General features: G+C 40.7%; 1 protein-coding gene across 1 annotated transcript in view; it reads left to right on the plus strand.

Moving 5' to 3' along the window:
* The window catches only part of CDH6 (cadherin 6), a 147,354-nt gene that overhangs the window by 84,491 nt on the left and 46,193 nt on the right, over nucleotides 1-16,670 (plus strand). The window contains exon 2 of the mRNA XM_004385218.1: nucleotides 2,402-2,758. Within this exon, the coding sequence (XP_004385275.1) occupies nucleotides 2,531-2,758 (228 nt within the window). The 5' untranslated portion in view covers nucleotides 2,402-2,530. The remainder of the gene's footprint in view (nucleotides 1-2,401; nucleotides 2,759-16,670) is intronic.

Genomic DNA, 16,670 nt, shown 5'->3' on the forward strand with positions numbered 1-16,670 from the left:
TTGGTATCTGTGATATTAAAAAGAACTAATATTTAATATTCAAGTGACAACAGCTTGTAGAGTTTGCACACAACACCCACAGAGATCAATTTTTCTTTAAAACGGCCTTTAGGAATCTGTCTTTAAACAGATGACACCTCCATTCTCTGCCTCCCTCGCTCCTGCCAGCACCATGGGGCACACACTCAGGGCAGCCGCAGACGTGTAATTCTTCGCTGCGGGATTTGTCTATGCAACAAGAAAAATGTAATTTCCACTGAATAAACGTCAGTACCATCTTTACTACTAAAAGTGAATGAGTGTCTTTAGAGAGCTTTTCTCCATATGCTCTCTCGGACCCGTCTATACGCCATCCATGAGAGGAGAGCAGAATCATCGCCACTTAATTGAGCATCAGTCTCTCCCCACCTGTACCAAAGCCACATAATGACATGTATACTGTTGCCTGGCATTTTTCCAGCATGACTAATTGTCACAGTACTAATTTACTCACCTGTGGAATTTTCAACTTCCCCAGCCTGCTGTCAAGAAGATGCATACTAATGAACTGAAGATTTTAAAATGCTGAGCACTATGAAATATTTCATATATATGCCAACAAAAAGCTTTCACTAAGTCACGTGGCTGTAATTACTCATTGCTGGGGGAAAAATGATCACATGTACATTTTTCTGTAGATAATAGGAGCCAAGTGAACAAATCTTTTCTGACATAGAGAAAAATAAAATACTGATCCCAAAAAACCCAAACCCATTGTTGTCAATTCTAACTCATAACGACCCTATAGAACATAGTAGAACTGCCCCACAGGGTTTTCAAGGAGCAACTGATGGATTTGAACTGCCGACCTTTTGGTTAGCAGTAGAGCTCTTAACCACTGTGCCACCAGGGCTCCAAAATACTAGTCAGATGACCTAAAATGTATTTCTTTATCTGCATTGTTTGGAGTCAGTGTCAATTACTATTATGTTCTACATTAGAAAGCACTTGGTATATTTTTATAGTATCGTTTAAGACAATATTGTCCTATATCAAATAGTAAGATCAAGGAGTAAATGATTGGTTGGATTCTTTTTTTCTGAGAATTATGGAAAAGTTTAGGAAGGGTATATATGTATATGTTACTTTAATTGCATAAACTAGTAAACCAATTTGGAACATCTATGTCAAGCAGTGCAATCCTGGGATTTTTTAAACGCTAGGTTTAAGATTCGTCATAGAAAATTATTACCCACAAGTATAACAGCTGACTTTCTTGAAGATCCTGCAGTCCATTGCCCTCACTATGATATCAAGATATGTTTGATGGACCTGTGAAAATTACATACACACTGTTTGACCAATTTTAACGTATATACTTGATTGCTTACTATACAAGTAAAATTTAGAGATAAAAGCCTGTTATTTCCCAAAGAAATTTGAATAGAAGTGTTCATTAAATTCTTATATTCTACTGAATACAAATTGTATAGGGTGTTCATTAACCCACTTTAAAAAGAAAAAAAAAAAAAAGGAGTCCCTAGGTAGTACAAACAATTAAAATGTTCTGCTACTAACAGAAAGGTTAAAGGTTTGATTCCACCCACAGGTGTCTCAGAAGAAAGGCCTGGCGAACTACCGAAAATCAGCCATTAAAAACCCGATAGAGCTCAGTTCTACGCTGACATACATGGGGTCACCATGAGTCGGTGTCAGCTCAACAACAACTGGTTCTTGTGTTGTGTTATTAGGTCTTATAAGGAAAAGTACTTTCCTGAATGAGTTTGGGAAATGCTGAGTTAAATATAATCTTCTCATCATCTTCATTGCAAAATGTCACAGAAACTTCCATATGCTAATATGCTTTCAGGAGAGAAGACATGGGGTCTTTTCCAACCGTATTTGACCCGGAACCATTCTAGCACAGCATCTCTCTGCAGCAGAGTGTGAAGAATAGGCTCTGCCCTGACTCATGCCTAGTCTATCTCAGTACCTTCTAGTGAAATTTCAACATTATTTCAATTGAACTGAAATGGTCTGTGATAGTCTTTGCCTTAGACTTGCTCAGGAGGATAAACATGCAAATAGAATCAGACACACAAACTCATTTCTTCTAACCAGATCTCAGCCCACAAGAATTAGTGAAATAATCCCATTGCGGCATAGTGACCTATCGCAAGACTATTACTTAAAGTAGATCTTTAAGTGATCGGAAAGGAGAAAGGAAACAGCAGCTTCCTATTCACACACCCCTTCCATTTAGCACATCTGAAAGACGGGTTTTCCTCATTTCAAAATTGATAGCCAACTTTTTTTTTTTTTTTTGCTATTCAAATGTCTGTCCTCTTTCTCCAGCTTATTTGCTCTCACACTGAATTTTAAGCATCTCTAAAAATGCTTGATATGTTATTACTCTTTCCAGATATCCTCTGAGAGCCAAGCAAAGAACATTAAGGAAGGAAGGAGGAATGAGGCTGGATACAGTGCAGTGAACGAAGGAACTTCAGGAAGAGGACCAGTCACTACCCAGAGCCTCGACTGTGTCATCAGCATGAGAACTTATCGGTACTTCTTATTGCTTTTTTGGGTTGGTCAGCCCTACCCAACTCTCTCAACTTCATTAGCTAAGAGGACTAGCGGTTTGCCGGCAAAGAAAAGGGCCCTGGAGCTCTCTGGAAACAGCAAAAATGAGCTGAACCGTTCGAAAAGGAGCTGGATGTGGAACCAGTTCTTTCTCCTGGAGGAATACACGGGATCCGATTATCAGTATGTGGGCAAGGTAGGATTTCTTGGGGCACTTTGACGTTCTGGTTTTAAAAGCCTGAAGAAGTTACTTCTAGAAATAGATGGGGAGGATGTGAACTATATTCCCCGATACAGTAAAAAATTGTTGCTTATGTGGTAAGACTTTTTTTTTTTTTTTTTTTTGCACTTGAGTAGTTTCTGGAAGAAGACTGTAGCAAGAAGCTGAGAAATGTTAGCACAGCAACAAAGAAAGAGAAAATGCTCCAGTTGAAAATGAAACGCCCACAACCATCCGAATAGGATTATCATAAATCCTTTAATTTTTATTGAGCTTGAAAAATGTGGTCCAGCTATTCTATAAAGTGGGGCGTATTAAAAATAGGCACAGAGCAATTAGGCTGCAAAGAATGGAAAGTTCCTTTTTCTCATTCTGAGAGCAAACATTCTAAGCTTTAGTCGGTTGGCCAGGTTCAAAGTAACTATTTCGTTACTCTGCTCCTTACAACGCCACTCATTCTCAGACCAAATGGAGCCCTTTGTGCTCACAACCCACCGCTGCCTTAGATTTGGCTGTTGCTGCTGCTGCTGCTATTTCTTCTTGTCTCAAATAATAGGCATGAGCCAGGTAATTCAAAATCTTAGGATTTAATTGTGGCCGAGTTTACAAAAGAGAAACATGGTTAGGTGAAAGTGCTATTTCCAGATATCATCTGACCATTTTATTGTCTCCAGAAAGTAGAGTGAGGAGGCATTGCTATTATTGCCCCTACAGATTACTGGAGCTGAGTCAGGGAAACAGAGCTTGGTTATATTGACATGGGGAGTTTCACTGAAATTTTATCATCAGCTCCATTCTTGCTGCAGAATATCTGCATACCACAAACATGTAAAAGCAAAAACAGGGATACAGGTTTGTGCTTTTTAGTTCTATGTTTCCTAATGTGGTGTTGAAGGGAAAAATAATTGACCTAACTCTCTTCATAGACACACTGGGACGAAACATTATACTATAGATGATAAAATACCTTGGTTTATGATTACAGCTATGATTTTCAAACATCTCTTATTAGGATATCATGTAAATAACAAATTTTGCATATTCCAAGGGCAGCATGTTCATACTTCAATATGTGATCAATTATCCCTGAGTAACTGTGTGCAAATATTCTTTTTAAGTATTTCCCACTGTAAATGAAGGAGTGCGGTTCGTGGTTTGGGCTGAGGTAACGAGGCATTGTTCCAATGAAGTGAATTATTAATGCAGAATAAAGTAGGAGAGGAAGTATTCAGTGTCGGGGTGAACATCAACATAGATTCCAAAGGATCTGGCCGTGTATTTGCTGGGAAATTCACAAGTTGTGACCACAAAAAATGAAAAAAGACAGTTCACTTACTTGTCCTTTACTCTATTTCCTTTGCGAAGTCTAAATAACACTAAGTCAATAGAGTTCTAGTTGTTTAAAAAAAAGAATAATTTTATAATCTTTAAAGCGCTTTTTATAACATAAATAGTATTGTCATAGAAGATTGAGTTTTAAAAAGTGCTCTGTCTACATAAATTGATCCCACCTTTTTCTTTTCTGCTTTCTTTCTCAAACTGTGATGCCATTTTACGTAAAAACAATACCACCACGTATTTCTAAAGAAGACCAGTATATTTCAGGATACTAGAAACAACAATGGATAAAACCGCATAAGAGTCGGTTTTACAGTTGTAATCGGGAGAGGTAATACTGCCATGGGGAAAAGTTGTGGGCTGTAGACTCAAGCAGATCCGAGACTGCGTAGCAGTGCTGCCAATTGCTAGTTGTGTGGCTCCGGGCAGGTTATTAACCTTTCCAGTCTTCAGTTTCTTCATCTAGAAAAAGTGCACAGCAACGCCTACCTCGTGGAGCTGCAATGTAGTTTAAGCCGTAGTAGCTGGCACACAGTAGGTGCACAAAGCAGTTATCGCTATTGGCGAAAAATCTATTGCCTATGCTCTAGTAAATCAATCTGTAATGCATTCAAGTGGAATATTGCTTTTTATGTTATTGCAAAAGTAAAATGGGGTAATTAAAGAATTTCTCAGCGAGTAGAAAATGCAGAGAATGCAAAAATCCCTTCAAAACCGCAACTTTGACTTGATTAGCTGTACTTGGATATTTTATTGGCAGCTAGATAAATTCCTTTACCTCACTGTCATCTTCCCCTCCCTGCTAACCCCTCACCCCCTTGAAATCATAACACATAAGAGAGTAACACCGGAAAAAACAAACCTGTTGCCGTTGAGTCGCTTCCAACTCATAGCAACCCTGTAGGACAGAGCAGAACTGCTCCCATAGGGTTTCCAAGGAGCAGCTGGTGGATTCAAACTGCCGACCTTTTGGTTAGCAGCCAAACTCTTAAACACTGCACCACCAGGACTACAAGAGAGTTATTAGCTAGAGAAAAAAAGTCAAGGGCAATATTTGAAATTGTCATAGTTGCAACATGGCTACATTAGCTGTGTGGAAGAGGTGTTCTTGCACTGTTGATAAGACATTTTCCCAAGTGAGTCTTTAGAGTTATGTGTCATCAGCTGACAAAAGGATCAGTCTATAGCAGAGGTCCCAAAACTTTCTCAGTTCATAGTGCCCTTAAAGTCTCAATAAATATTTTCACAGCGCGCAAAAGAAATACATAACAGCTGCACGTATTAAGTAGTTAGCTCCCAACAAGTATTCATGTTCTAACAACTTAGTGCTGTTGGTAGTGCCCTCAAGTCAGCTCCGCTCATGGCGACCCCACGTACAAGAAAACGAAATGTAGCACAGCCCTGTGTCGTATTTCAGGCAATGCTCTGGGGTGATCCATAGGGTTTTCTTTGGCTGACTTTCAGAAGAAGTAGATCACCAGGCTTTTTTTCCTACTCTTAGTCTGGAAAATCCACTGAAACCACTGCGGGGGACCCTGCTGGTATTTGAAACATCAGTAGCATAGCTTCCAACATCACAGCAACATGCAAGCCACCACAGCGTGACAAACTGACACATGGGTGGTGGAACAACTTGGTAGCCATTTGAAAAAATAATACATGTAAATGGACAGAAAAAATATATTTTTTAATCTCATTTCTAAATAAATACAGTTACTTACAAATGGAATGTGTGTGCCTATTTGGCACTGCACAGCTTCTCAATCAGATTGGACATCACCACCCTCATTTTCTTTTCCACATTGATTTTTGTACTATACTTGCTTTTTATCACAACTGGAAAACCAGGCTTCATAAATATATAACATAATCGAAAAGATTGTAGCACCACCTACTGTTGGGACTATAAACTACCTTGAGCTAGACATTCCTAAGGTGTCTGACAGAAGTCAAGTTTTACTGTATTTCCCTCAAAATTTTAATATTGCACAGTGCCCCTATGAGTTCCCTAGTGCACCCAAGGTGCCTCATTGCACACTTTGGGAACCATGGGACTGTAGTTAGGTTGACATATGAAGATGTACATAGGCTAATAGAACCTTTGATTGTGCCATTAAAACTAAAACCAACCAAACCCGTTGCCGTCGAGTCGATTCCGACTCATAGCGACCCTATAGGACAGAGTAGAATTGCCCTGTAGGGTTTCCAAGGAGTGGCTGGTGGATTCAAACTGCAACCTTTTGGTTAGCAGCCCAACTCTTAACCACTGTGCCACCAGGTCTCCAACTGTGCTATTAACCCTATTAAATAATCATTACTTAGGGCCTATCCCTGGGCCCTGCACCTGAAAAGATTGATCTGTAAATGCAATGGCTAGAAGTGTTAACTGAGGAAAAATAATGCACAGACTGACATAAAACATCGCTGCCGAGCAAATAGCACTTAAATAAGAAGGATATATTGAAGAATTTTTTACGTTTTAGCCTATTTATATTTGTATTTGTGTTGATTTGTTCAGATTGATTGTTCAGTGATGATGGTGGGGCAGGAAATGTGAGAATGGCTGTGAGGAGCCAAGGGCCCTTGGGCGTAGGAGGGAGAGAAGAGGGAGGTTACATGCGTACCTCAGAAACAGCCGAAGGTGGAGTCTGGAGGCTAGAGTGGCAATGAAGTGAACAAACAAGGTCATACTTTAAAGCTGAAGCACAAGCCACGGCAGTGAGACCTTTCTCCTCCTGCCTTAGTGCTCCTCAGCATCCGACTGAGTTCCGCGGCCAGTAAGGTGAGTGAAAAAACATGGCAAAGGCAGGGTTGGAAGAGATGCGCTTAGTGAGAAGAAAAGTGACGAAGGTCAATTATAGCTGAAATACTGACTAACCAAATTCTGATTTATGAGACAATCTCAACAACTCTACTCCCCTAACAAGGTGGTGGTATGCATGGAACAGGGTGTAGGAGTAGTCCTGTATTGGTAAAGAGTTTTGTGAGCTTAAGATAGACATGATATAGGTGTAGGTACGGACATAGGTATAAGTAGACCCCTGGGTGACACCAGCAGTTAAGCACTCGGCTGCTAACAAAAAGGTTGGCAGTTCGAGACCACCCAGAGGTGCTTTGGAAGAAAGGCCTGGCAATCTACTTCAGAAAAATCACCATTGAAAATCCTATGGAGCATAGTTCTACTCTGACATACATGGGGTCATTATGAGTAGGAATCAACTCAATGGCAATCCGTTTTTTGGTTATAGGTATAGGTATAGACATAGACATAGATACAGATTTTTTTTTCTAAAGTATATAACCATTTGGGGGCAACCTGAAGATGATTTAGCATAAGCAACATCTGTGTCACCTGGAAGCATGTTAGAAATGCAGAATTTGGGCCCACTCCAGACATACTGAATCAAAATCTGCATTTTAATAAGAGACCCATGTGAACTGCATGCACATTAAAATTTGGGAAGTTCTACTTTTAAAAATAACTTGCCTGGGTGTTACCTCCCCCAGAGAGTCTAGTTTAATTGGTTTTCAATGAAGTATTTATGATTCTAATATGTGGCAACATTTGAGAACCACTGCCCTAGGAAAACCTTACTGCCAATGATTGTAACACAGTGTGGCAAGTTCAATGATAAAATGCGCATCCACAAAGTATTATGGAATAATAAAGAAGGGGGGCCAGTCAGACTTGAGAGTTCAACAAAGAGGAGGTGATAATGTTTGAATATGTTTGGGAGAACGTCTTAAAGAAAGAGCAGGTGTTAGCTTACACTGAGGAGAGAGAATTGCCAAACTTCCCAATTAATTGGATGCAGAAGCCAGAGAAGAGAAAGCAGGAGGTTCAACGCATCAGAGGTTTAGAAACTGAAAAGCCAGGAAAGTCAAAATGTCACTAGTATAGTCATAGAACAGGAAGAGGTTCGTATTTTCTTGTCAAGAGCTAAAGGGAAGGGTTTTTGATTTCGTACAAAACCCATTTAGGTTATCTTTGATTTGAGTAAACTTAATAGAAAAAAATAAGAGAGAAGCGTTGTGATGCCACATTTTCAGAATCTGCATGACCCTCCTGCCAACTTTACATAATGTAGCAACTTCTTGATGATAATTGATATATGGTCTAAGATTCAATTCAGTAAGAAAAGAAGAACATAGATAATGTAAATGATGATATGGATATAGGTGTAGGTATAAGGAGCCGTGGTGGTGAGGTGGTTAAGCACTTGGCCGCTAACTAAAAGGTTGGCAGTTTGAACCCACTAGCCACTCCGCAGGAGAAAGATGTGGCAGTCTGCTCCATAAAGACTACAGCCTTGGAAACCCTATGGGGCAGATCTACTCTGTCTTAGAGAGTCGCTATGAGTCAGAATTGACTCTGTGGCAACAGATATAGGTATAAATACAGTTTCTGAGATGTGGGCATACATTAATACAAAGATGAATATATTTAAAATCTCAGAACTATGACTAAATTTAGGCAAAAGAGTCACACATTATCATTAAACAGCCGATAGCAACACTTAACTTCCTTGTCTCCTCCATTGAATCCTTCTCAGTGGTCTTTATCTCCTTCTCGCACAATGTATACATAAGACTAATCTCCATTAGAAGCTTTGAAGATGCTTCTCTTTTCAGTAGCATACTAGGAGATTTGTTTTTCTGGAATAGAATTAGCTGTAAACTGTCATAGATATTCTCTGAAGTAGCTTTTTGGAAGTTCGTGATGGTTTTCATTTTGAGGGTTTTCCAAAAAATTGATATGTGCATGTGTGTGTGTGTGTGTGTGTGTGTGTGTGCATGAGTGTGTGTGTGTCTGTGCATGCGTGTGTGTGTATGTGTGTGCGTGTGTGTGTGCATTAAGTGAAAGTTTACAGAGCAACTTAGATTCCCATTCAATAGTTTGTACATAAAGTGTTTTATGGCCTTGACTCTATTCCCCACAATGTGTCAGCACTCTCCCCATTTCTGCCCTGGGTTCCCCATTGCCTTTCGTCCTGATTTTCTACTGCTTCCTGGCTTCTCATCTGTGCTTTTCGGCAAATATTGCCCTTTTGGTCTCATAACTGATTGTTCTAAGGAGCACATTCCTCTGAGGTGTTATTTTTATTTTATGGGCTTGTCTGTTGTTTGGCTGGAAGGTAGTCTCCAGGAACAACTTCATTTCCAGGTCAGATGGGTGTCTCAGGGTCATAGTCTCAGGGGTTCCTCCATTCTCTGTCAGACCAGTAAGTCTGGTCTTTTCTGTGAATTTAATCTTTTGTTCTACGTTTTCTCCCTCTCTGTCCGGGACCCTCTGTTGCAATCCCAGTAAGAGCGGTCGGTAGAGGTAGCCAGGCACCATCTACTTCTCCTGGTCTTAGGGTCATGTAGGCTGTGGTTCATGTGGTCCATTAGTCCTTTGGACTAATTACTCCCTTGAGTTTTTGGGTTTTTTCACTCTCCTTTGCTCCAGACTGGAAGAGACCAATACGATATGTGGTGTTTTTTTAGAGTTATCATGAAAATTTGGGTTATAGTTGAGGCTCTAATACACAGGTCTTACTAATATGCCTTATCCTTGAGTGTTTAAAATTAGTGTCTACCCAATTCAACAAAAACAACTGTTCTCAATCATGTGTTCCTATAATTACATGATCCAAAATTAGGAAACATTAAGCAGTATTTTATTCATTCTGAAAGAAGGATCATTTAAATGGTGCTAAATGGAGTCTCTGGATGGTGCAAATGGTTAACATACTCAGCTGCTAACTGAAAGTTTGAAGGTTCAAGTCCACCCAGAGGCACCTTGGAAGGAAGGCCTGGTGATCTACTTCCAAAAAATCACCCACTAAAAACCCTATGAAGCACAGTTCTACTCTGATCCACATGGGGTCATGATTAGTCAGAATCAACTCAGCAGCAACTGGCTTACTAGTTATTGTTAAAATATTGCTTTCTGTTATCCCTATTATGTTTTTTTCCTGAAAAGAGCATACATTTAAGATTAGAAACCTGTTAGGGAGTCTCTGGGTGGCACAGATGGTTAAGTGCTGGAGTACCAACCAGAAGTTTGGAGGTTCAAGCATACCCAAAGGCATCTCAGGAGTAAGACCTGGTGATCTCGTCCAAAAAGTTACACCCTTGAAAACCTAATAAAGCGCAGTTCTGTTTTGCACGCTTGGGGTTCCCATGAGTTGGAATCAATTTGACTGCAACTAAAAATAACAACAGGGATAAACTGATGGATGATTCATTGATACATTCATTTCTGAGCCCCTACTATGTGTCAAAGGAGCCCTGACGGTGCAGCGGTTAAGCCCTCGGCTGCTAACCAAAAGGTTAGCCGTTTGAACCCATCAGCTGCTCCAAGGGAGAAAGATGTGGCAGTCTGCTTCTGTAAAGATTATCGTTGTTAGGAACTGTTGGGTTGGTTTCGATTCTGTACAACAGAACGAAACACTGCCTGGTCCTGCACCATTCTCACATTCATTGCTATTTTTGAGCCCATTGTTACAGCCACTGTGTCAATCCATCTCATTGAGGGTCTTCCTCTTTTTTCACTGACCCTCTACTTTACCAAGCATAGTGTCCTTCTCCAGGGACTGGTCCCTCCTGATAACGTGTCCAAAGTACATGAGATGAAGTGACCCTGCTAGTATTTGAAATACTGGTGGCGTAGCTTCCAGCATCACAGCAACTCGAAAGCCACCACAGCACAACAAACTGACAGACATGTGGTGACTGTAAACAATGGCATCACTAGGGTCGGGGTCACCCAGTGCATTAACTCATGGTGTCCCTCACCCCCCCGTCACCATGGGTGGGTGGGGCCAGCCCACAAACCACCACCTGGTGAGTAGAATGCACCTCCCCACCCCATCTCCAGGCAGGGCCCAGCACAGCGTCCTGTAGCCAATGTCCTCCTCTCTACCCAAAGGCGGGCACCCCCATCCTGACTAGCAGGTTGGGGGGGGGTGACAAGTGACCACACTGGGTGATGGGTACACCAACCCTAGTAATGCCACTATTGCAGCCCCTCTGGCCCACCCATCACCACCGCAGACCCTGGGGTCATTTTGATGTCACCTCTCTGACAGTATCTGCACTCCCCCTCCCAGCCTCCTAGCAATGCCACTGGCTGTAAAGATTATAGCCCCAGAAACCCTATGGGGCAGTTCTACTCTGTCTTATAGGGTCACTAAGAGTGGAATTGACTCAATGGCAACAAGTTTGGTTTTTTTGGTTATTATGTGACAGACTGTGCTTTAGAGAGTCACTAAACCACTTGCCCCTTCAAGCAGCAGCTTCAGATTAATGCGTCATCATAGCTGACATTTACTGAGCATTACTTTGTTCATCACAATGAGTGTATTAGCTCATTGGATCCTTATTGCCACTCTAATGAATAGCTATTATTCATATCCCTGTTTTACACATGGGTAAACTGAGGCCCAGAGAAGTCAAGTATTTAGCCCAATATCTCACATTGCTAGGACCCCAGCACTCTGACTCCACTGTCTGACAACCTAATAATACTTAACTTCTATCCCTTCCCTCAGTACCCTTCATTACTTGACAGAGCCATTGTAAGCCGCAAATAAAATGACAGTCCCAGAGCATACTTTAGCACTTAATAATTGCATTCTATTGAATACTACAAACATCTACTGAGAATCTGCTACGTGAAACCCAAGGGTGGAGAGAAAAAGAAATTTTTTTTAAGAGACTGCTTTTAAAGAGCTACACAAGTATGTTTGCGTTACTATTATGCACATTCCTTTTACTTTCTTGTGATTTTAATTTCCAGAACACATCAGTGATATTCAAAATAGTATGTGAGCATTTTTAAAATTAGACATGCAATTAGTGATCTTTTTGGTCATCATGAGGAAAAAGTGTCTTTTCTCTTTGTTTCCATTGATAACCTCTAAACTTGTGTTCTGGTTCAATGACCTGCAATAATCTTCCCTCCCTGAGTCAGGGCAAGTGCCTTGGGCACATCTTTCTTCTTCATCATTTAAATTTAATGCTCAGCCATTTAACATTTTTATATTTTAGCTGGTTAGTGTATTTAAGAGAATGTGCATCCACTCGCTCCTTGAAGGTACTTTTTAAAAAGTGTTTTGAGAAGTGACTTCCCAGCTGCCGATACTGGCAGTCATTCTCATTTTGTTTCCACTGTCAACCACCTGATTTCACTTTCTTAATGAGAAAAATTTCAATCTGCGATTTGATGCTAATAAGACGTCCTGTGTAGCAGCAGTTCTCTCTGACTCTTCAACTTGCCTCTGTGCACAGCAGCCCATGCGGAGAGCGGGAAACTGAGAAGGAGAACGTCTGACCTTGGTCATAAACCCAAAGGCAAATGTTCCACTGCCCAGATCACGCAGGCAGAGTAAAATATAGAAAGCCAAACGGGGCTCAATCTGAATCCTCCAAGTTCCATTTCATTATGTCTCTGGAATCTTTTATTCTCCCTGCTTGCACTTCCATTTGTTGAACAAAATGGAGGGATCAGGGTGAATAAAAGAGAGTTAAGGATTCAGATCCCTTTTGTTCCCACTGTTGCTATTTTACCTCCATGCTCCACAATTGGTTAAACAGAGCTAGAGGGTGTTGGAAGGTTATAGAAGACCCGCATGCTCTTTGTAACACACGCCATCAAATCTATTCCATGTCGTTGTTGGATGCCATAGAGTCAATTCCAACTTATAGCAACCCTACAGGAAAGAGTGCAACTACCCCCTAGGGTTTCCTAGGCTGTAATCTTTACGAGAGCAGATCACCAGTTTTCTCCTGCGGAGTGGCTGGTGGGTTCAAACCACAGACCTTTCAGTTAACAGCCGAGCGCTTAACCACTGCACCAGGGTTCCTTCATCTATCCCAAACCAACCCATTGCCATCAAGTCGATTCCAGCTCACAGAGACCCTATAGGACAGAGTAGAACTGCCCCATGTGGTTTCCAAGGCTGTAAATCTTTATGGAAGCAGACTGCCACATCTTTCTCCTGAGGAACGGCTGGTGGGTTCAAACTACTGACGTTTGGGTTGGCAGCCAAGTGCTTAACCACTACACCACCAGGGCTCCTTCTTTCATCTACAAAAACCAAGAAACCAAACCCATGGCTGTCGAGTCGATTCCAACTCATCTTTTACCTATACACATTGTTAATTATTTATTTATTGATGACCTTAACTTATTGGTACTATTATTAAACCAGGTGACTGATAAATACTTGATCTATGTCAAAACTCTTCATCTTTTGTCATACCATGGTTCTGCCATACACTGTTAGGAGTATAAATATGCAGAATACCAATATCCTAGTTCACATTTCTTCTAAAATTAAAATCTCTAAAGTTCTTCTAAAATCACTTTAGTTGAATTTCATTTCAAAAATCACATAATAAATCCCTGTCAGGTTGGTAATCAACAGTCAATAGATATTTAAACCACTGAATTGATTTTCATTTCCAGTGGTAGCAATGACAGAATTCGTGTATTATTTTAACTGTGAGGAGTTAAAAATATATTGTAACCAGGATTAATATTTAACTTTTAGAGGCTCCCACCTCTCCAACCAAAAACCAAATCTAACTAGTTGCCATCAAGTCAACTCCAACTCATGGTGACCCCATGTGTGGCAGAGTAAAACTGTGCTCCATAGGGTTTCAATGACTGATTTTTTGGAAATAGATTGCCAAGCATTTCTTTCAAGCCACCTCTGGGTGGACTCAAACCTCCAGCCTTTTAGTTAACAACAAAAATGTTAACTGTTTGTACTACCCAGGGACTCCCCCACCTCTGCAATTAAGACTAAAAATATCTTCCTTATGCCTATCCCCTCCCTTTTACCAAAAATAAACAGGTTTTGGGTAAAGGATCCCTCTTTTGATGTTGTTGTTGTTGTTAGGTGCCATCGAGTCAGTTCTGACTCATAGCAACCCTACATACAACAGAAAGAAATACTACCTGGTCCTGTGCCATCCTCATAATCATTGTTATGCCTGAGCCCATTGTTGCAGCCACTGTGTCAGTCCATCTGGTTGAGGGTCTTCCTCTTTTTCGCTGACCCTCTACTTTACCAAGCATCAGTCCTTCTCCAGGGACTGGTCCCTCCTGACAACATGTCCAAAGTACGTGAGACAAAGTCTTGCCATCCTTGCCTCTAAGGAGCATTCTGGCTGAACTTCTTCTAAGACAGATTTGTTTGTTCTTCTGGCAGGCCATGATATATTCAATATTCTTCGCCAACACCATAATTCAAAGGCATCAATTCTTCAGTTCTCCATATTCATTGTTCAGCTTTCACATGCACACGAGGCAATTGAAAACACCATGGCCTGGGTCAGGTGCACCTTAGTCCTTAAAGTTATGTCTTTGCTTTTTAATACTTTAAAGAGGTCTTTTGCAGCAGATTTGCTTAATGTGACGTGTCATTTCATTTCTTCACAGCTGCTTCCATGGGCATTGATTGTAGATCCAAGTAAAATGAAATCCTTGACAACTTCCCTCTTTTGATAGACTTCATCAAACGTGGCGATTATGTTTAGATGTTAATGTGCACTAGAACCTCAAGGAGGCAATTATTCTTGTGTAGATGCAGGTAGCTGGTAGTAAACTCCACTTGCCTACAAGCTTTTATGTTGTCAGTTATTAAGATGACAATGATATATGATCCTCATCAGCATGCTAAATATATCAATATTCTTTGCAAACCTATCTTGTTGTCTGGAATTGAACTCTCGCTTGCTGAAAGAATGCAGAATTCCCCATACGAGGGTAAGAAGCAGATTTTTTTATTGCTATTATTGACAAGTAACAAGTATTCTCAAAGGTTGATGTGAGGAATCAAAGTTGAAATTATGGTACCTGGAATAAGAAGAAAGTGGTATGCCAAAATATTTCACAGGGAATATATTTATAGTTTCTTCCAGTCTTCTGCTCATGGAGAATACATAGTCCCAAGAAAAGAGAGGCATTTTAAAAGATTAAAATGTGTACATCTGTGAAAGATATGAATAAATATTTTAGGAGAAGTGGTGTGTTTCAGAGGACTTGAGGGCAGTAATGGGGGCATAACAAAACACTTGAAATACCTCTCTGGATGTGGGATTTAATGCTGACTAGAGGGAATGGAGATTGGAGTTAAGAAGGCAATTGAAGGAGCTTTCTAGGCTATAGCCTTTTTAGAACAGATTTGGAGAGAAAATACATTCATTCAACAATTATCCACTAGACAGTGTAAAGTTAATGGCATAAGCAGAATGCCTGTATTTGAACCTTAACACCTGTGTAATAGTGGGCAAGTTATTTAACTTCTCTGCCTTCATTTCCTCCACTGTAAAATGAGAGCAATAATGTGACTGAGGTAAGGATTAAATAAATTAACACACAGAAGGGCTTAGAACAGAGCCTAGAACATAGTAAGTACTTGTGGTATAAGGCTTAAAATTAAGGCCCAGTATTATGCACTGCCTTGCCATTTGGTGGAGCCCTACGGTGTAGTGGTTAAGAGCCAAAAGGCTGGCAGTTTGAATCCACCAGCTGCTCCTTGGAAACCCTATGGGACAGTTCTACTGTATCTCTTAGGGTTGCTATGAGACAGAATCAACTCAACGACAATGGGTTTTTGACATTTGGTGAAACTGGGAGGCCCTCAAGTTCCCCTTCCCGCTCTGCTCGCATGCATACGGCCCCCTAGCCTAACAACCCACTTTATCAAGGGACCAAGTGTATTGCCTGCTTACCCGTGAGTAGCAGGTTTTAGTTCCTTGCCAGCCTGTAGAATTATTCAAATAAGCCAATCACACCTTCCCACAGAAACCAACAGTCACCCCACCAAAGGCCTACCTCCCACAGTTCCTGGCTGTTCACTTTGTTCCTGAGTGCATGCGGTGTCCTCCTCCCCCGGGCTGTAAGTGCATGTGACTAACAAACTGCTGTCAATCTTATCTGTCCAGGGTCAAGTGTGTTTGGCCATCTCCATTACCCTAAGACGAGAATCCCTCCCTCACCAGCAGAGTGAATAGGAGACAATTAAAACACTTCTCACATATTATGTGTCAGGAAGTGTCTAGTAAGGTACTAAGGGAAGATCAGTATAAGGAAAGTAAAGAGAAGGAAAAACCAAAGGTTCACAGATGATGATTTCACTAATGCCCAGTGTTCTTCTGTAAGATCAAGTATTATGGACCAGAAGACGGTGCCAAAGCAGCTAAAACCCATTGCTGTCGAGTCGATTTCGAAGGCAGCTGCAAACATGACTTGTCAACAGCAACTCGAGGGAGAAGCATATATAAAAATATGACATTTTCTTTCTTATTCCAACCAAAATAAAAACCGAGTACACACGACCCTTTCATGTTGTTTGATGATTTCATTTTATAGACCTCTCCTATTAAGGCTACTTATCATTTCATTCTAAAACATCACCGCTTACCCTAGAATTTGATGTTTATTATTTAAATTGCCCAGAAATGTTAGAATCTGGTTAAGGCTTATTTCTTTTCGATAAAAAAAGTTTAATGTATTGAACAATTCAAAGAAAATGACTCTTGCCCTTGGCATATG

Source organism: Trichechus manatus, unplaced genomic scaffold, assembly GCF_000243295.1.
Source record: "Trichechus manatus latirostris isolate Lorelei unplaced genomic scaffold, TriManLat1.0 scaffold00135, whole genome shotgun sequence".
In the NCBI taxonomy this organism is placed as follows: Eukaryota; Metazoa; Chordata; class Mammalia; order Sirenia; family Trichechidae; genus Trichechus; species Trichechus manatus.